Source organism: Rhinolophus sinicus, chromosome 15 (assembly GCF_057876585.1).
Source record: "Rhinolophus sinicus isolate RSI-liver-muscle chromosome 15, RSI-T2T, whole genome shotgun sequence".
NCBI lineage: Eukaryota > Metazoa > Chordata > Mammalia > Chiroptera > Rhinolophidae > Rhinolophus > Rhinolophus sinicus.
The window spans coordinates 112706540-112727954 of NC_142515.1; the positions used below are offsets into that span (position 1 = coordinate 112706540).

The 21415-nt window shown below is 35.5% G+C and overlaps 1 protein-coding gene across 1 annotated transcript in view; it reads left to right on the forward strand.

The window, feature by feature from the left end:
• IQCM (IQ motif containing M) overlaps positions 1 to 21415 on the forward strand; it is a 242330-nt gene that overhangs the window by 60846 nt on the left and 160069 nt on the right. The window contains exons 6-7 of the mRNA XM_088792677.1: positions 12246 to 12355; positions 19641 to 19658. Of these exons, the coding sequence (XP_088648803.1) occupies positions 12246 to 12355; positions 19641 to 19658 (128 nt within the window). The remainder of the gene's footprint in view (positions 1 to 12245; positions 12356 to 19640; positions 19659 to 21415) is intronic.

Sequence of the window (21415 nt, forward strand, 5' to 3'; positions counted from 1 at the left end):
CTTTAATGATGGAACATATATGTGAAGGCATCATGGAACGTCATCCCTTCTGCCCCATAGTCATTCTAGGATCCAGATTTCCCAACACTGGGATGAACCTGTAAGCTGAACCTCTCAGCTAACAACCTGCTTCTGTTCATTCACTTAGCATTTAAACTGTTCAAATATAAGGTATGATTGTGTCAGATTATTTCCATGTGATGTGGAGACCAAACTGGGCAGAGTTTGAGCTAAACATGTTCAGCATGCTTATCCTTTATGTCTAACTCAAATGTGTTTGTCTAGGGTTCATGGAGTGCTTCCTAATTCATTCCTCTAAAGCTTATTCAGAAATAAACCATGGGTTAGGTCCTATAGCAACTGGTATAAGGAAAAAAAACAAAAACAAAAAACAATTAGGGTAGCTTTAAAAGGTGGCCATATGTGAGTCTGGTACTTACTGTAGGATTCATGAACCCCACATTCAGAACAAAAGAAAAGACTATAATACAGACAGAAATTTGATGAAACCAGAAGCTGTCACTTTCAGCATTTTGGCATATTTTTGTTTAGTCCTTTTGTTTATGGATTTTTTTGGTTCATAATTAAAAGCATAAGGTATGTAATATTTTCAATTTTCTGTATCATAGTTTTAATGTAAATAATTTCACAAGCAAAATTTTTCTTGTTATAAAATAATCCAATGCTTATATGTACCGATTTCCCATTACTGGACATTTATGTTATTTCTGATGTTATTGTGTATGGGTCCCCTAGATCACACCCAGATTCAGTAGTGTGCTAAAAGTACTCATGGGATTCAGTAGATAGTCATATTCACAGCTGAGGTTTATAATAGTGAAAGGATACAAAGCAAAATCAGCAAAGGGACCAGGCATATGGAGTGAAGTCTAGAGCAAACCAGGAGCAAGCTTCCAAGAGTCCTGTTCCAGTGGAGTCACACGCATGCACTGAATTCCTCCAGTAATGAGTCATAACGTGTGAAGTACTGTATACTGCGGAAACTCATTAGAGACTCAGCGCCCATGGCTTTGATTGGGGTATGGTCACATCGCATCCTCTGCTTAGCATGTAGCAATAGTCCAGATTTCCAGCAGGAAAGTAGGTATTCTGCATAAACCATATTGTTTGCATAGTCTAGGCATAGTGAGATCCCCTTATCTTTTAGAGAAAGTTTCACTTCATTGTAGGGAGCTAATTACCTGCCAAGTTCCCAGATGCCAGCCAGTGGTCAACTTTGTAAGACTGTCTTTCTAAGAATAGTAGTCTCAAGTTTGTTGTGTTAACTCTTGTGCACAATTAATATAAATAATGCCTTAATAAGCATCTTTGTTAAAAAATATTTTGGCATATTTCAGATTATTTCCTCATGAAAGGTTCCTAGAAATTGATATTGCATAAAAATATAAATATTTAAAAGACTTCTCTTACTGACAAATTGCATTCCCAGAAATCTTTTTCATTTTCACCAAGTATGTATGAGCGTGGGCACCAAAACCTTGACTGAAATAGGTAAGATCCATATGGTCCAAACATCAACACATAATAAAACTGGAAGAATTGCTTTAAAGAAATTAGAATTACACGAGACAAACAAAAGACTAGTTGATCATTGCTTCCTTTTGTGGTGGGAGCACACTGAAAACATTCCCAATGAATTATCACTCAATATCTACTTTTCTCCTGGATGGCTGTCTGTCTGTCTGTCTGTCTGTCTGTCTGTCTGTCTATCTATCTATCTATCTATCTATCTATCTATCTATCTATCTATCTATCTATCTATCTATCTATCATCTATCTATCTTTCTCGCTCTCTCTCACCTGTAAGCCTATGACATCATTGTCATCTGTAAAACACATCATCCTATTCATTTGAACATCCATTCATTCAAAGCTATTAGCACAATTCTGTACCAGGCATAGGATAAAACAGTGTCCTGGCCACGGAGCCTGCCCTCCTGGATTCTGCACTTTGCTGCCAGCATGAGCTGTATTTGTCAGAGTGCTTCTTGGCAAAGATGGCAGGTGAGCTGCCATCAAGAGGCATTTTCAGGTCACGTCTTCAGATAGCTGCCCCTGCATTGTAGAAGTAAATCTCTGACAGCCCTGGTACCTGGGCTCCTGCGTTAGTTAATCAAGGGTCTTTACTTTCTAAGCCTGAGGCCAATGTTTTCCAAAGCTGCTATGACACAGCAGACTGTCTCTCTTATTTCCTGAGAAGGGAATATAAGTTTTGACTCTTTACAGATTTTGTGGTTCCCCAACCTACCCGTCCCCTAAAATGTTGTGTTCATTGAGGACAAATTTAAAGGAAACATTTATTTTTGTATGTATGTTTGGTAAAAGAAGTTTTTAACAAATTGTGTTTTCTCCTTATAAATAGAAAATTTCCTGTTTAGAAAAAGGAGTAAAATTTAATCTTACTCTCATGCCTCCCTAGAAAGTGAGTGTCCTGAGAATTCTATGGTGCTTTCTCCAGAGTTTGCTTTTATTCATAGTTTTTATTCTTTTTACCTAAAATTATATAGTCTTGTTTGGAATGAGTTTTCTCTAAAATTGCAATTAGTTATAATTAAATGCAGAAAATTTGGAAAATACAGAATACTACCACACACACACGCGCGCACGCGTGACAGTCCTTTACTATTGCACCACGCAGAGATACTCACCGTTAAAACGCTGGTGTATTTCCTACAATTTATTTTCCAGGTATCATTTTTCCTTCGTTGAACAACAGCGTGCCATAGAAACACTCAGAGGTTGTTCTTATGACATAAAGAGGAACTTTGTGAGGGACCAAGTTATGATTCAGGTGATTGAATTTGAATTTTAAAAGGAGAAAAGTTATTTAGGTTCTGTGAAAATAAAATAGCAGTTATAGTGTTCTTTGTTATTCTTGTCTTGTTTCCTGGGTCTCTGGGTACATGTTCCAGACATTTAGCCATTGTAAATGTATGAGAGAACAGTATTGATTAGTTGTTATTGTTTTTGGTAATCATAGGACAAGATTCCATTTGCAAGACCTTTTCATTTCAACTGTGAGTTCGTTTATACCCTAGGAAACAACTTGTTTGGTTCCTGGGAAAGTAGAATAAGCAGAAAAGAAACTATGACATAAAGCCAGGCAGGACCAAGCTTTAAGTCCTAGCTACAGAATTCACGTGACTGCAGGTGCTCCTACTAGAAATGAATACACTGGTTAATGGAGGAATGGCTAGTACTCCTATACCATGATTTCTAACTTCTTTTGTCCTTAATTTTGATTCATGTCTTTGTCTTTAGATAAGTATTTGTTTGTTTAACCAAAACTCATGGTTTCTCTGAAATTTTCAGGGCATTGGTGTGTTTGGAATGATTTTTTTTTTTTTTTTTTTTTTTTTTGTCTTTTATGCATTGAAGTCAATTTGGTTACAAAATTTCATTTCACAACTTTTCTTTTTCCTGGAAATTCTGTTGGTGGCGTTCTAGTATTGATTATTTTGCTCTTTCTTAGAAGACATTTGAGAACAAACTGAGTTTTACACTTTTGAGATTTTTTTTTTCCCTTTCTAAGCATGTATGAAATATTCTGTATTCTTATCATTTAAATATTCTTATTTCTGTAATTTTGCAGAATGTACTGTCATACAAACCTCTTTCAATTAATATTACCTAAAATGCAATGAGCCGCAATACTGAGAAGACTCATCTTTTTTTAATTCAGGAAATTATTCAATATTGTATGTTTTCTTCATTAAGATTTCTGGTTACATCTTCAACAATGTGTATGATTCTTTTGATGGATATTTACTTTTTCTTTTCTTTAATCTGTACTCTCTCTTGTCATTTTAATCTTTGGGCACTTTATTCTGCATTCTAAGAGTGCTTGCCAAATCCAGTCATTTGATATTCTGCACTGTCTCTAATATCTCTACTAATTCTGAAGGACATTGTAATTCTGTCATTATGTTTTTGGTTTCCTTGTATTTCTTGGCTCTTTAAAAACTCTCATTTCAATTTTTATTTACTTTACAAATATATATTTTTAAAGTCTTAGTTTATTTTCTACTTATTGTTTTTGGCCTCTACTTTAAAGAATTGGCTTGTTATAATAAGGTGAGTGAGCCAACACGTTTCTAAATTTTTATTTTTATTTTTTGTGGGTCTAGTAGAATATCTTAAAAGTTAAAGTCTTTTAGTAGATTTTCAGAATTGAAGACTATATTAATTTCCCATGGTGGCTCTACCAATTACCACAAACCTGGTAGCTTAAAACAACATAGATTTATTCTCTTAGAGTTGTAGAGGCTAGAAATCCAAAATCAATTTCACTGGACTAAGTCAAGGTGTCCACAGGACTGATTCCTTCTTTGCACTCTAGGGAAGAGTCTGTTTTCTTGCCTTTTCAGCTTCCGAAGGCTGCTTGCATTCCTTGGCTCAGGACATTTTCCTCAAATCACTCCAATCTCTTGCTTCTGTTATCACATTTTCTTCTCCTCTCTCCGTCTCTCTTTTGTAAGGACACTTGTGAGTAGATGTAAGGCCCATCAGGATAATCCAGGATAGTCTTCCCCTCTCAGGATTCTTAATCACATCTGCATAGTTCCTCTTGCCATAGGAGCTAACATTTAAAAGTCCCAGGGATTAGGACATGAGTATCTTTAGGGCCATTGTTCATTCAGTGCACCACTTACGAAGTTATCATCCTGACAAATCTAGTACCTATTTGACAACATACATTGTTATTACAATATTATTGGCTATACTTTACCTCACCATGACTATTTTGTAACTAGCAATTTGTACTTCTTAATCTCTTCCCCTTTTTCACCCAGCCCCCTAACACCCATGCCATCTGGAAACCATCAAAATGTTCTCTGTATCTATGAGTTTGTTTCTTTTTAGTTTGTTCATTTCATTTTGATTTTTAGATTTCACATATGAGTGAAATCATATGGTATTTGTCTTTCTTTGACTTATTTTGCTTAGCATTAATACCCTCAATGTCCATCCATGTTGTCACAAAGGGTAAGGTTTCATTTTCTTCTATGAGTGAGTACGATTCCACTGTATATATGTACCACTTCTTCTTTATCCATTCATCCATTGATGGACACTTCAGTTGCATCCATATCTTGGCTATTGTAGATAATGCTGCTATAAACATATGGATGCATGTGTCTTTTCGAATTAGTGTTTTGGATTTCTTTAGATAAATACCCAGAAGTGGGATTACTGGGTCTTTCTTTGTCTATTGTTTCAGCCTTTGTTTTAAAGTCTATTTTGCTTTTTTTATTTGTTTGTTTCCATTTTCATGAAATATGTTTTTCCATCCCTTTATTTTCAGTCTGTGTGTGCCTTTCAATCTGAAGTGAGTCTCGTCTATGCAGCATATGTAAGGGTTTTATTTTCATATCCATTCAGCCCTGCTTTTTCTTGACTGGAGCATCTAATTCATTTACTTGAAAGTAATTGTTGAGAGATATGTAGCTATTGCCATTTTATGAATCATAATTTTGGTGTTTTTTTTTTAACCGCTGTTTTAAAGATGTCCCTCTAACATTCCTTGTAGTACAGGTTTGATGCACTCCTTTAGTTTTTTCTTGTCTGGGGAGCTCTTTATATGTTCTTTGATTTTAAATGATAACTTTCCTGGGTAGAGTAGTCTTGGTTGTAGGTCCTTGCTTTTCACCACATTGAATATTTTGTGCCAATCTCTTCTGTCCTGCACAGTTTCTGTTGAGAAATCAGTTGACAATCTTATGGGAGCTCCTTATAAGTTACTGGTTGCCTTTCTCTTTCTACTTTTAAGATTCTCTTTTTCTTTAACCTTTGCCATTTTAATGATAATGTGTCTTGATGTGGGCCTATTAGGATTCACCTTGTTTGGGACTTTCTGTGCTTCCTGGGCTTGTCTATCTATTTCTTTCGCAAGGTTAGGAATATTTTCATTCATTATTTTGTCAAAAACATTCTCAATTCCTTGCTTACTCTCTTCTCCTTCTGGTACCCCTATGATGTGAATGTTGTTATGCTTGATGTTGTCCCAGTGGTCAACTTAAACTAACCTCATTTTTTTAAATTCTTTTTTTTTTTTTTTTGCTGTTCCAATTGGGTGTTTTCTGCTACCTTGTCTTTCAAATCGCTAATTTGATCCTCTGCTTCATCTAGTCTGCTGGTGATTCCTTCTAGTGCATTCTTCATTTCATTCTTATTGTATTCTTCATGTCTGACTGGTTGTTTTTATGGTTTCTATGTCCTTTCTTAAGCTTGCTATCTCTTTGTTTTGAAATTCTCACTAAGTCCCTTGAGCATCCTCGTAACCATTGTTTTGAACATTGTCTCTGGTAGGTTGCTTGCCTCCATTTCAGTTAGTTGTTTTTCTGGAGTTTTCTCCTGTCCTTTCATTTGGGACATATTTCTTTGTTTCTTCATTTTGGCTTCCTCTGTGTTTGTTTCTATGTATTAGGTAGGGCTGCTATTCTCCCAGTCTTGACCAGGTGGGCTTATGTAGTACGTGCCCTGTGGGGCCCTGGCATAATCTCCCTAGTCACTTGCTCCAGGTTCTCCTGGAGTGTCTCTTGTGTCAGTGTTGTGTACTCTCCTGTTACAGTTGAGCCTTGAGTGATATTGGCATGTCAATGGGTGGGATTGACCCTCAGGCTGACTGGTTGTGTGGTTTGGCCACATCTACAGCTATGGGCTTCTGTGTGGTAGGCTTACCCTACTGAATGAGATTTACCCCAGCAGGCTCTGATGCCTGTTGAGACTGCCCTTTGTGTGTGCTGATTTTGGGGCTAATTGGGCGATGCTCTGCTGTGGTCTGAAGCTAACCTCTAGGTATGTTGGTTCTGGAGCCTCTTGGGAGGAGCTCTGGTGCAGGCCCAGGTCACCCACTGCCGGTCACCAGCTAGGGACTACCTGGTAGGAGCTACAATATAATCTGTGGCTTTTTGCTGCCTGTGCTAAACTTGGAGGCACATAGTAGAGGCCGTGTTGTGAATCAAGAACTGCTGCCACCAGTACCAGGCCTGGGGTAGCTCTCCAAAAAGCCAGGACAACCTGACTCCAGCTGCCAGCTGCTGGTTCCTTTAAAATTCAACCACTGGTAAAGCATCATGCAAGTTGGATAAGGCAGGATCTCAAGGAGTCACTACAGTGGGAAGCATTGTGGTCAATAGGCTAATGTAGAGTCTGGTTTGGTGCCAGTGCTGCACCTTGGAGATACTCAGCAAAAGTCCTAGAGTACACTGAGACCAGATGTGCCCCCCGGAACCTGTGGACTCTGACAGTTTTTCAAGAAAGACTGCAATTCACACAGGGCTGGCTGCTCCTGTAGAAAGTACCTCCAGGAATTTGGGGATTTTGGGTGGGATGGGGTCCCAGTGAGTCAGCAGAGTGGAACCACCACACCAGTCAGATTCAAATTTCGCCATAAGCATAAGGGCAGGGCTCAGCACATTAAAAATTACAGCTGCATGGGAATAGGACTCCTTATTGAGAAAAAGGGATTGCCCTTTAGCCCTGGCCTTGAAGCCACACATCTCAGTCTGCTTCCTGTATGCCTCCTATGCCTTCCGAGTCACTCTCCCTCTGCTGGAGCCCAAGGTGAGTTTCTGCAAGTGAATGAGTCTCTGCATGGGCTCTTTGAGAGGATATTTGGGTTTCTTACAGCCTTCTGTCTCACCCAGATGGTTGGAATCCCCACTGTTTTTCACAGCCAGATGTTGTGGGGCCTCCCATTCCCAGCACCAGTACTCCAGGCTGGGGAGCCTGGTGTGGGGCTGGGCTCCTTCACTCCTCCAGAAGGAATCTCTGCAGCCGAGGTATCCCTCTCAGTTATCATCTGCCACACAGAGATTTTGGACAAGCCTGTTTTGCGTCTCTTCCCCTCTTACCAGTTTCAGTGTGGCTTCTTCATATCGTTAGTTATAAAATTTCTGTTTAGCTGGACTTCAGATGATTCTCCAGGTTGATTGTTCTATAATTTAGTAACAATTTTAATGTGTTCATGGAAGGAAGCAGACACATTGTTTATTTACTCTGCCATCTTGGGTCTCCTTGAGATTTTCATCTTTTCCTTTATAGTTACAATATTTAGTGATGTTGTCAAGGGAGCTGCCTTACAGCTGAATGTAACAAACCATATTAAATCAGAAATCATGATTTAAAAATTTTTTTCCCCACTATTAGCTTATAAGTATCTGCCCAAATTGTTCAAACACTTGACAATTCAGAAATATATTATGCAACAGTGATGCCACTGTTCTGTATTATATCTTAATAAAAATGAAGTTCGTATCTACCCATCTATATCTATATCTATATATTATAGATATATGTTATATATAATATATGTTATATTGTAGATTTGTATATTATATCTATAATATATACACATACATTATAGATATAATATATGTGCATAGTATATGTATACTATATATTATATCTATAATATATATGTAGGTATAGATATAGTTATCCCTATATCCAAAAAAAGTTATCAATATTTCATAGATGTTTTATATCACAATATTTGGGAGCCATGAATATTAACTGGCATTCAGTGGATATATATATAGTTAGTCTGTTGAATCTTTATTTTTATTGAATCCTTTTGGAAACAGTTCATTATAAACAAATGAAGGAAGGTAAATAGTTTAAGTAATCTTTGAATACATATTGTTCATTTTTGACTATAAATTAACAATGTAAGTTGATTTAAATAGGCATGTCAGTCATTGATTCTAAAATTTGAACTAATATAACAGATGGAATTCAGCTGCCACGCAAGCTTCTGGGGTTTGATTATTCAAGTGATTAAGATGCTATTTGTCAACTCTAGTTTACCACCCCTTTTAATTATATAGATAATCAAACCAAGAACTGCTAATTCTGTCTCCTAACTATTAATTGTTTGTAATTACCTACAGATTAAAACTGCATGTGCAATTAACTCAAAGAATTAATTGTTACAAGGGAATTGATAAAAGGGAAACAGAACAAGCTTGGCATAAAAGAAGCTGTAAGGACAGAGAACCACTGAACCCAGTGGTGTCTTGGGCTCTATCATGTCCTCATAAAGATACTTCATGCCTTCATTTGGACTTCTTCAGCTCTGTTGGAGGCATTGCATCGACTATTTCTTATGAACATTTGGTTTCTGAAACAGTGTATTTGACAAGTTTGAATTTCTATTATCTTTGGGTCTTCTGCTGATGTTCAGGTGACTTGGACAAAGTCATCTATTTGAGATATGTAGTAAATGTTTGTCACTACAACGATTACAGAAGGGTGACTATTTTAACTAGCTAGGAATTTGTCTTTCCTTCCTCTTCCCCTTCTTTTTTTTCCCTTATTCTCTTGGCAATATCAGTGTAGTATACAATCTTATCAGTTTTCTGTGAGCCATCTGAGTAATTCAAATTTCTAAAATAACTATGCTTATTAGATTTTAGAAATCTCTCACCTGTGTAAATAATTGGCTCATTGTTAATTACACAGAATGGGAAATAAAATAAAAAGCCATGCCCAACTGAAATGTATTTAAAAATCTATTACCTATTTATAAACATTAAGATGATGCTAGAAAGCGAGGGGAGATGGTCTGGTAAAAAATATTTGGTCCTAAATAAAAGTAGAACTTTAAAAAAAAAAATCTATTTTTGAGGCTTTTCCATTCCTTCCGATATTTATGTCAGTTGCATTGTATGGGGCTTTTCACTCTTAACAGTTTTGCTGCTGGGCCTTTCAATCAATGCCAAGTCAGTCTAGGAGCATGCATAGTACATATGGTTGGGGCACAGCATTGTATATAGTTTTGGGGGGAATACAAAACAAGTGAAAGACAGTTAAGTCTAGATAGGGAAGTAAGATATACAGAAGACAACAACGTAACATGAACTAGCGGTATAGTAATACTTTTCAGAAAGAGTCTAAGTATCAAGGAAATTAAAAGCAGGAAGACTCAGTATGGGTAGTTATTTAATGATTTTTTTTTTTTTTTTTACTTTCGGAGTTAGCTGCTTTATAGCTAATAATTCTTTGTTAACCTGATGAAACCATTTTGCTTCTTTCTAAATTTTGATAATGTATTTTCCCCAGATTTGTTTAATCTCAGAGTATTTTATTCTATATTGCTGGCTGATAAACTGGGATTATTGATAAGATTTCTTATTTTTTTCATTTATCAATATACAGCCTATGCTTGCCCCCAATCTGTCTCTGTCTCTGTCTCTGTCTCTGTCTCTGTCTCTGTCTCTGTCTCTCCTTCTCCCTCTCCCTCTTTCTCTTCCTCTCCCTCTCCCCCTCCCCCTCCCTGCCTCACCCACGCACCCCTAGAATTCAGAATCTTCATTTCTTTGTGGCATTATCTGTGAAGATTGTTGGCTCCATGAACGGTTTGTAAAGATTTAGTTTGATGTAGGACTTTGGTCTTCAAAACTATCACTTTATAACTTTCGACTGACTTTGAGAAATAAACCAGAATTTGTGGCATGTCACCTTCTGTGCCTGGCTTCTGAGGAGGAGTCATTAGCATAACATCAGTGTGTGAATGATTACCTTGAGGATTTTAGTGGAGGCTTTACTGCTTCCTGAAGTAGAAAAGTTATAGCTATATTTTCTAGTCTGATGCGTATATACTGGAGAAAATAATGAATGGCCTTCTCAACTACATGAGTCTTGTTTTGTGGATAAACAAGGTGAAATATTTGAAATGCTCTGGGCTCTCTTGGTAAAATAAGTTGTGTGGCATTTAGTTTCATTTTGGGTTGGGCTCTTCAGTGATCAGGAAGTTTCCCTTTTGCATGCAGGATTTAACATCATAAGGCTAAGTCTTGTTCACCAGTGTTTGCATAGCTACCTTTATCTCATTGCTAATGAACCGGAAGGACAGAGCAATTCCAAGTAGGATACTGTCCTTGTCCTGGAAGAGTTCATACATTTAAAAGGGAGTTTGGAAAGAGAAGCCTCCAGGGGTAGTGCTAGTGAGTCAAGGAGTGCTTCAAATTAATCAAAAAAGCTGTGAGGGCTTACATGTCTCTGAGAACTCTTATGCTATCCTGTATCTCCCCAAGTTTATAAAAGTCCTCAATTAGAGTGTAACACATATGGCTTTTCTTTTGCTATCCTCTTCCCAGGTTCTAATATTTTCAGGTTCTCTGTTATCTCCCCGTTATTGACATTTGCTTGCATTAAAGGATTTCATTTGTTTATATTGATTTGTGATTAAAGTATGCACTTTATCATGTTTTCTCTTCTAGAGATGTTGCCTTTTAGATAGAGGGCAGAGATTCTTTTTGACTGAAATGAAAGAAATACATATACAATTAATATGGGATAGGTTGTGTACGTGATTTGATTAGGATGTGTCTGAGATAGCATCACGTTTCTAAATATTTTGTTACCACTGCCTCCCTATGGGTCACTTAACTTATGATCCTGTAAATAAATGGAAGCAATAAAATAAAAGCATTTATTACTTTTGAGTTTTCTCTAAATTTGCTTGAAATTTACCAGTCCATAGATGACTATTAAATTGAAATTTTCAGGAAAGAATATATATGTATATAAATGTTAGAAAGAAAAACGGAAATGTGACAATAGTTCGATTCATTTGGATGGCAGGATTAAACTGAGTTTTTAACTTTTTGAAATGATTTATATTTCTGAGAAATAAACAAATCTTAAATTTTCTCCTTGTCATTAAAGAAGTAAGTTTTCTGCAGAAATTCCATGTAATAACTGCCATTAGACAGAAGAAATATGTGGGTATATGCTAGCTAACCTTTTGCTCTTTCAACCTATTTGCCTTAAGTGCTTTGCAGTTCCATAGCTTGTGCCTTCATAATAATTCTGAATTTTCTTTTATAGTATTTACGTAGCAGAGAGAAGAATGGTTCTTTTATTTTTGTAAATGCTATTCACAAATATGATTTTGCTTTAAGTCTCATTTTAAAAAAGTAGTCAATGTTCTTGAAGAGAAGGGAGTCAAAAGAAGGAGCCTATTATTTTTCTGATGGGCACACTATCTCCATTAAAAACACCAGAGCTTTATATTATGAGGGAGCCAATTAATTGAGGCCTCTGTCTTTGGATGCTATCACATCTTTACGTCTCTCTGATTATATGACAAGATGCAATTTTAATATATGATAATTGGGCCATAAAGATGATTTACTTTGCTCTTTGCAACATTAAGCAGTATGATTACTGTTTTTCTGGATAAATATTGTTTTAACCTGCACTGATATTTCTAACAGCCAAAGCATTTAACGATTGGAGAGGAATTATGTCATTAAGGACTTCCCGTTCCACACGAGGCTCCAGTTTTCCTAGTTTCTCTGGATCATCATTTCGGGAATATTGTACCGTAAGTATTTGTAAAACTGGACACAGAGTTGAATTACTATTTTTCTGGGAAATTGTTGGGTTAATTTTGATATAACATGTGAGATTTTACTATGGACCTGTTTCATTCTTAAAATGATTCTTTATTGAAATGCATCTTTTTTTCCCCCGAAGCAGTGCTTTAGTTCCGTTATCATATCTTATGTAAATTTTGCTGATCATTTTTACTCCTAAATATGTGTATTAATTTTTATTTGAAGAGCACTAATAGCCAAAGTGACCATCACAATGGTTTTCCCTAAACGTGAGAGCCACTATTTTTATAATGGTACTTTACCTAAGAAAATAGAATGGAGGCCAGTGGAGAATGAAGACATCTACAATGTTTCCCTGAAAATAAGACGGGGTCTTATATTAATTTTTACTCTGAAAGACACATTAGGGCTTATGTTCAGGGGATGTCATCCTGAAAAACCACGCTAGGGCTTATTTTCCGATTAGGTCTTATTTTCAGGGAAACATGGTATTAGGAGTGTCACAATTAGAAGACTAAAAATTCCAAGGGAAATTTTATGAACACACAGTGATGGTTTTATGAATGAAGGCTCTCTAAATAGGGACATGGGGATCTGGGGCTTGAAAATGGGAAAAAAGACTTTAAGTTTATCTTTTTAACAGGGCAAGTCCTAACATCTCTCCATGTAAATAGTAGGATAAACTCATGTGATTCTGATGTCTTTTGCAACAATTTCTTAAAAGACTGCAAAACGCTATTTTACAACATTGTGTCTTACAGTGTCTGTATATGTGTGTGGGTTTCTTACGTCTCCTATGTGTTCTGTTCTGGGTGTGAATATGTCTGTCTCATCCTTTCTGCCTTTTTGTCTTTTCACATCACCACATTATTTTTCTTCTTGTCCTTCATATTAGTGTTTTTGGGCTGCTGTAAGAAAATGCCACAGACCGGGTGGCTTACACAATAGAAATGTGTTTCTCCAAGTCTTGAAGGCTGGAAGTCCAAGATCGAGATGCCAGCAGGGCTGGTTTCTCTAGGGGCCTCTTTCTCCTTGGCTTGCACACAACTGCCTTCTTACTGTGTCCTCATGTGGTCTTTCCTGTGTGTGTCTCTGGTGTCACGCCATCTTCTTATAAGGATACTCATCATACTAGGCCCTACCCTATGACTTCCATTACTTGAATTACCTCTTTAATGCCCTCAACTCCAAACATAGTCACACTGCAGGTTAGTGCTTCAACATATGAATTTTGGGGAGACACAATTCAGTACATAACACCATTAGACGACAGACATATATGGAAAAATTATTTTTCCTATCATTTGAATAATTCTTTACTGTTTAAAAAAAAACAAAAAACAAATGTTGAGTTTTATATTTTTCCCATAAACTTAGCCTTCTGAATTGCATCATATTTAAACTTATGTTGCTAAATTCTTTGTAAATAAATTTACTAAAACTGAACCATTGCAACCCTGTTATAGATAAGGACATTATGTGAATATTATTAAGAAAAAATTATATAAATTTTTGATAAGGAAACTATATGAATATTATGTTTCTGAAATTCTGATAGCTTTTGTAATTTACTACTTTCAGAATATGTTAATTAATAATAGTAGAGACAGTTACCTCCAGCTAACAGGATATATATTTCTAATGCATACATGTCCTTAATAAAAGTAATACCCATAGAAGGCTGTTTTTTCATTATCTTCAAGTAAAGGTAAAAGAATGAACTGCTGCTTCTAAGCCTCCCAGTTCTACCCTGTTTTAGGCTGACAATTTAGAGACTGCTTCTAGCTGTGTGAAAAAGGACAGTTAAACATCTTTCTTTTGGGGATACATCTGGCAAGAGTAGACTTAATTCTGGAGAGCTCTGAATGCAAGCTGGGGGTCTTTATTCATTGCTGAGTGGGAAATTAGTAGCACAAAGGGCTACTAACCATGGCTTGGACATAATAGATGGTGCTTTAGGTATGTGCCCCTGTGTATTTGGCTTCTTCCTCCTTCCCCCACGAGGAACAAACAAATCCTATATAAGAGAGGGGAAAACAAGTCACTGGTCGTACTTTTTTAACGTACTTACAGCTTCATCTCATAAACAAAAAATAAACAAAAAAAAAATCCATTCGTTTTGTAGAAATATTTTTAAGAAATGAAAATTTTCAAATATAACATTATTCTTTACATAAGCCTAATTTTGACCATAGAATGGGTTTGGCTAGATTTTTAACATGAAATTTATCACTTTTCTCTGGAGAATTTTCTTGAAACATTTTAGTAAAAGAAAATTGTAAGAATCTAAGGAAATATTGTTCTTTTAACTTGGAAATTTAGATATCTTTTTGTAATTCTTTACTAAATTATACAGTCAGAATACTTTGGGCATCTCTTGAAAGATTTTATTACAAAATAAAAATAGTAAATTAATGTTTAACTATAAAAAATCTTTGTTCATTTCTTTCTCCCACATCACAATTTCTTCTCTCTGCTCTTTTCCTTCCCCACTCCAATATAAAATTATGTATATAAAATATACATAATTGCAATTAAAAGCCCACATCTCAATAGTTATGTTGTCTTGCAGCAATATTACCTGGGCCTGAAGTGTATTTTTATAGTCATAATTTATCTTATGTTATTAAATTTTGACTTCTAGGTAAAAATTCTTACTGTTGTTCTAGCTAAGATACTTACTGGGAAAAATTGAGGAGGCATGCCATGAATATTTTAGCAAAAGTAGGTTAAGATGTATAGTCACAGTAAATTGGTCAAGATTTATATGTAACATTCTCATGAAGTTTTAAAAAAAAGCTTGACGAATGCAAGATTTATATGTAATGTTACTTAGATTTACCAATGTACCGTCACTTAACTGTATGGCTATCCCACCTATACTAAATCATATTTAAAAATGGAGGCTTAGGTAAAGAAATGGGATAATTTTTAATTTGTATTTTTGGATCAATTTATTTTGATTTTACACAGAAAAATCTTAATCTACACACTTTTCATTTCTTTTATTATTAAAGACCATTGGATTTTTACTTTTGGAAGCTACTTCACCATCTTTCTTTATTGTGGAAGCCAAGAGATTCAACCAAATTCATTCAATCATATTGACCCTTTATTTTGAGATGATCTCATTTGGGAGAGCTATTTGAGGGGCACTAGTGATAATGCCCACTATAGTTCTAGTCCTACAGCTGCCAGTCAACGTGTGTGAGTGTGTGTGTGTGTGTGTGTTTTATTTTTTTTTTTGTTGCTTTTTTTTAGATAAGATGGAGTGTGATTGTTGTCAAAACCTGGATGAAAGAATGAAAAGTTGAACGTAGAGAGCATTTGAACAGATACTAGGTTAAGGGAGTGAACAGGCTGTACCTGCCCTGGGGAGTGCCCCCTCCCCCAACCTCCTGGGAAACTATGGCCACTTGGTCTCTAGAAAAGGGAACATTAACTAAATTTCTTGAAAAGTAATGAAAGAGAACAAACTGTCAAAAGGCAGCCAAAAAAGGCAAACATCTGTTACTGAACATGTCTCACTTCACTTCCTTTCAATGTTCTTAGGAATAAATTTATGAACTAGGGGAAGGTTCAGCACTAATTAGCTTGTTTTCATCAAACAAAATGCACCACACATGGATGTTGACTATGAATAAAAATGTTAGTAGTAATAATAAGTAGACGTAGAAACTGCCAGTGGGCATAGAGAGTGCTGGTATCCAAGGTTATGATCAGAGGCTCTGGATATGGCTGTGTATGTTAACATTGTGTTGACTTAGATTTCCTGTAATTTGATTTTTTAAATGATCAGAAAATAATGTTTAAAAGGTCACGTGTGTTCATTACACAATAAATGGATGTGATGCAAAGTTTTCTCTTTAGTTATACACTTTCAGGCCAATGGAATGTTAGAATGATTTGGAATAACAAATAGAGAGCTACTCAAAGGCACTGTTTTGTAGTAGCAGCACCAACAGTAGTGATAGTTGTAGCTTGTAGCAGTTGTACAGGCTTGTGATCCTTTACTCGAAACTCCTATGGCCAGATGTATTTTGGAATTCAGAAAATTTCAAGTTTTAGAAACGTAACAAGACAAGTGGATCTGCAATCAAATTTGTAATCAAAACATGTTGATGTTGTACAATAAAGCATAGGACTATTCTCATTAAGTGGGAGATAGAAGTCAGTATGTAGGCCTTTTGTCGGTTGGTTCAACTCAGGTTTGCCACCAAAGGTCAGGTGAGTTAAATTTTACCTCCATATGTGTTATGAAAAATGTCTTAATTTTCAAAGGTTTTTGGTTTTTCTGAGTCTCAAGTAAGGAATCGTAGACCAGTAGTAGTAATAGTACTAGTACTAGAAATAATGGTGGTAGTAGTAGTAGATAAAGATAGATGGGGAAGATAAGGAGACAAGGACATACACACACAAATAGTTAGTTGCTTGGGGAAATATCATCGTATATTCATTGCTCTTAATTTTTGGGCAGGATACCCTAAAATTAATTGTGAAAAGTCTGTGTTTATTTGATTCCCAGTGGCAGAAGCAGGCAGATGTGATAATACATCTCTGACAGATGCTACCTCCTGTGAGAGGTCTTCCCTGAACCCCACCTGAAAGAGCATCACTGACTTTATTTTTCAATGTAGTCCAACCTGACAGTACATTATTTACCTCATTATTGGTTTCTTCTTGGCCTTCCTCAGTTAAATGTTGGCTGCACAAGGCTGAGGGTATTTTAGATCACTTGTGCAGCCATGGTGCCTAGAATAGTTTGTCATAAAGCAGAGGTTCAGAAAATATTTGCCAAATAAGTGAATAATAGGCTGACATTTCCTGTAAAAGGAATACAAAACAGACTCAGGTTCCCAAAGCAGTGAAAAACACAGCCATGATGTTAATAGGAAGAAGAAAAAGGAAAAAAAAAAAGATAAGGATGCTGCATAAATATTGCTGTAATTAATTTTTTTCTGTATTGATCACAAAGAATTGTACCATCCTTAATTATTTGTTCTGAAACGGACTTTCACCCTTTCCTCTTCTCTGGAGTCTATGACCACTCTCATTTTGTCTGCCAGTTCTCTTGTTGGTTTCTCTTTTTGCTAATCTCTTCCAACACTCTCATTAGAAGACCTCTTTGAGTTTTATATACCACATGTCAGTGAAACCATGTGGTCTTGACTTTTTCTGTCTGACTTGTGGTTACAGGAGGGTAAGGGGGGAGGGGCTTGGTAGATGAGGGTAAGCGGGATCAAATATATGACAACGGAAGGAAAACTGACTCTGGGTGGTGAAGAAACAATGTGATATATAGATGATGTACTATAGAATTGTACACCTGAAACCTATCTAACTTTACTAACCATTGTCACCCCATAAACTTTAATTTAAAAAAAAAAAGTAAAAGAAGACCCCTTTGAGACTGCTGGCAAGACAACTTTCATCAGCTAGCTGGAAAGGACCAACTCTGCCCCAGGAGCACAAACCCAAAACTTCGAGTCCTAGGAAATCCTGGTATTGTTGACTAGGTCACAGTTGGTGAAACCTGGTTGGTGGTAATCAGGAGGCTGCATACATTCTCTCTCATTCAGTTATTGCGTTGGGAAGTTATCAGGCGATGGAGATCCTACCACTGACAAAACCTGTTTCAGGATGCTGTCGTCAGTAACCACTTCTTAATCTGATTCCAGTGTTATCATTGAACCAAATACATAGGACAACTTTTAATCTGATTATTTTAGGTCTTTGTATTCTTTTTACTCTATTTTTCCTATACGTGTTACCACGTATTTATACCATCTCATAAAGTCTTATAACATTTGCCTTTTGCCATGTGTTAAAATCATTTTTATAAATTATGCTTGCAATACATATATTTAATAAAAACTTGGATGAGCCAAAAAATAAGGAAAAAATCAACCATACTTATTATAACAATGGATGCTTTATAGCAGGGGTGTCCAAACTTTTTTCAACGTTTTTCACCAAGGGCCATATTCGGTAAAATACACAAACAGCCCGGCCACTCACTCGAGGTGAAGTACGTATTGCCTCACCTGGTTTATTTAAGTAAACTATATTTTTGGAATTTGCTGCGGACCAATAAAAATGAATCGCGACCCGCAGTTTGGACACCTCTGCTTTATAACCTTATTTTTTCTTTCCAAAATACATTTGAACATCTTTTCTTATTGATTCACATATTTTCTTTACCAACAAATCAGTTTCATTTATGGATATAACACGTTTTTGGTTATTTTGGCCATTGAACGAAGCTTGAATGCAACATAGTGTACTAGATTTGTAGTGAAACGTTTGTGCATATTCTTAATTTTCTTAGGACAAATTCGTTGCAGTGGAATTGTTGGTATGCCACCCCTTTTTTGCTTTGCCTTTTATTATATATTGTTAAATTGTCCTCCAAAGAACTGTTGGTTTTGGATTTTACATAGGTTTTTAGTATATGTGCTGCTGAAGTGAGCACAAGGATTTTACATAGGGATTTACTGCTTCTTTGACCTCAGAACAAAAGTATGCAAAGAAAAAACAAACTGATAACCAACTAAAATTAGATAGTCATATATAGGAAGGGCTTAGCATAATAGGACTGGATTATAGTAAAAGCTAATTATAATAATTCATAGTAATTATATACATATAACTAATTATAGCAGTAATTAATGCCTCTATTAAATTGTTAAAGAATTCATTAAAACCTTTTCATGAAGAATTTATAATAGCTTATAAACTATATATACAACATAAAATATATCTTAAGACATTAGGGTTTATGGAAAAGAGAATAGAAAAGATAAAGTTAAGATTTAGGTAGGTGTACAAAATACATAATTTGGTATATTATGTGTTAGTACTAAGTAAGCCACAAATTTAGCTGTGGATGTTTTAGCAGCTAATAAAAACAGATATAATGGTTAGTCACATGATTCAGAGTATTACCATAAAACAAAAGCAAACCAGAAAAATATACCAAGCAGATGATTATAGAGAGGGTACTGTAAAATAAATGTAGTATATAATGTACTAAGAATATACTTTCAAAAAACGTAGTCATGTACTTCAGTTGACCCTTGAACGGCATGGGGGTTAGAGATTCCAACCCCCGAGCAGTAAAATCTCCAAATGTAACTTTTGACTCCCCAAAATATTAACTACTAATACCCTACTGTTGACCAGAAGCTTTGCCGATAGCATAAACAGTAGATTAACACATATTTTGTATTTCATATGTATTATATATTGTATTTTTACAAAATTAAAGTAGAGAAAAATGCTATTAAGAAAGTCATAAGAAAGAGGAAATAGATTAACATTTATTGAAACAAATTTGTGTACAAGTCGACCAATGCACTTAAAACCTGTGTTGTTCAGGGGTCAGTTGTACATACTGGCCCTCATTTTAATCATAAGTCCAAAACAAAATTTAGTGAAAGCACTTTTACAGGGGTTGGAGGACTTGGGGGATGTGGGTTGTTGTGTGAGGGTGATGTGGGAACAATATAGTCCCAGTGTTCAGTTCTCTGCAGGTTGAGTTCAAATCAGAGATAAGTTCTAGGATACCTTGAAGAGTGGGGGAATATCCTTTAGGCCCTTCCCACTCTATGGGTCAAGAGCATTGTTATTAGAAACTTGTTACAAATGTAAAATCTCAGAACCCACCACAAATCTATTGAATCAGAATCTGTATGCCAACAAGATCAGGAGTGATTTATAAGCATATTAAAGTTTGAGGAACACTGTTTTAGATAATTCCCCATAATATTTTACCTTTTACGTGAACTTTTAATAAATAGTGACAATGTATACAAGGTAATTCTTTTTTCTGACAGATACCTGAAGTACAGATATTTTATGTTAAATTTAGCGTCATGTGGTGAGATAAGAATACATTTTCTTGTGAAAGTTGAGGAGTGAGACTGTAACCAATCAAAAATATCAGAAACACATTCTCAAATAATGAAATAGAACTACAGTGAATGTCAAAATTGGGCTGGGAAAATATGCCAGATATTTTAATAATAAAGCTTCCACTCAAATGGATTGATCTGGACAATTTCAATAAGCTGATATTATAAAAGTCATCCAAACCAAGAGTGATAGTCAAATTGTATTATAGTTAGGGGCTGGGGTACCCTTTGACCCCCATGCATTTGATAGGTAGTTCTAAATTCCATTATCATTAAGTTCTACTGACTTGCTACAAAATCACTGGATTTTTTCTAAAGAAAAAGAAGTGGCAAACAATATTGCTGAGTGCCAATCAATTAAATATCTAATGTATACTCCAATACTGTCTTGTTCACTGTATTCTATTTTCATAGCTTAAAAATCTTCTGCCTGCATCACCAATTTCTCATTCTGAATAAAATAGTATGTTGAGTCTGAATCCCAGCTGCCTCCTACTTGTATAATCAAGGTAAAGATATTAAACTTCTCAGCTTCTTTAAGAAAAGTGGGAATTAAAATATCTCTTTTGCAGAGTTTTGGTAAAGATAGGAGAAAATGTCCATCAAGCACATCCTAGTTTCTCATTATTAGTTAATAACAATTTATTAGCTCTGTGATGCATTTCCCCGATCTAACACATAGTGTATAAACCTCATGATGATAAACAAACACCATTCACAATCGTTTTACATCCAAATAAATCCAAAACTAATACACAAATGAAAAGGATTGAATTCAAAATTTAAAAACACTGCTGAGTTTATACCTGAATTGTTTAGCAATAAATTAACTACTTGGGAGGTTACCTTAAATCCAAATGGAAAAATATATTCAAAATGAAATAAGCACCTTATGTATATTTAAGCATGAATGTTAACATCAATATGAATACTAGTATATTAAAATTCCCCCAAATTGTAAAACAGAAACTCATTTCCTCAATGTGAACTTTTAATGCTAGCTGATTAAAAAGAAATCAGCACATGTATTTACAGATTCATATACTTTAAAACTTCAGACTAGAACAACTCATACCAGCCACAGCTGTTCCATTCCATGGCATTCTGGAATTTCAGAGTTTCCAAGAACACACA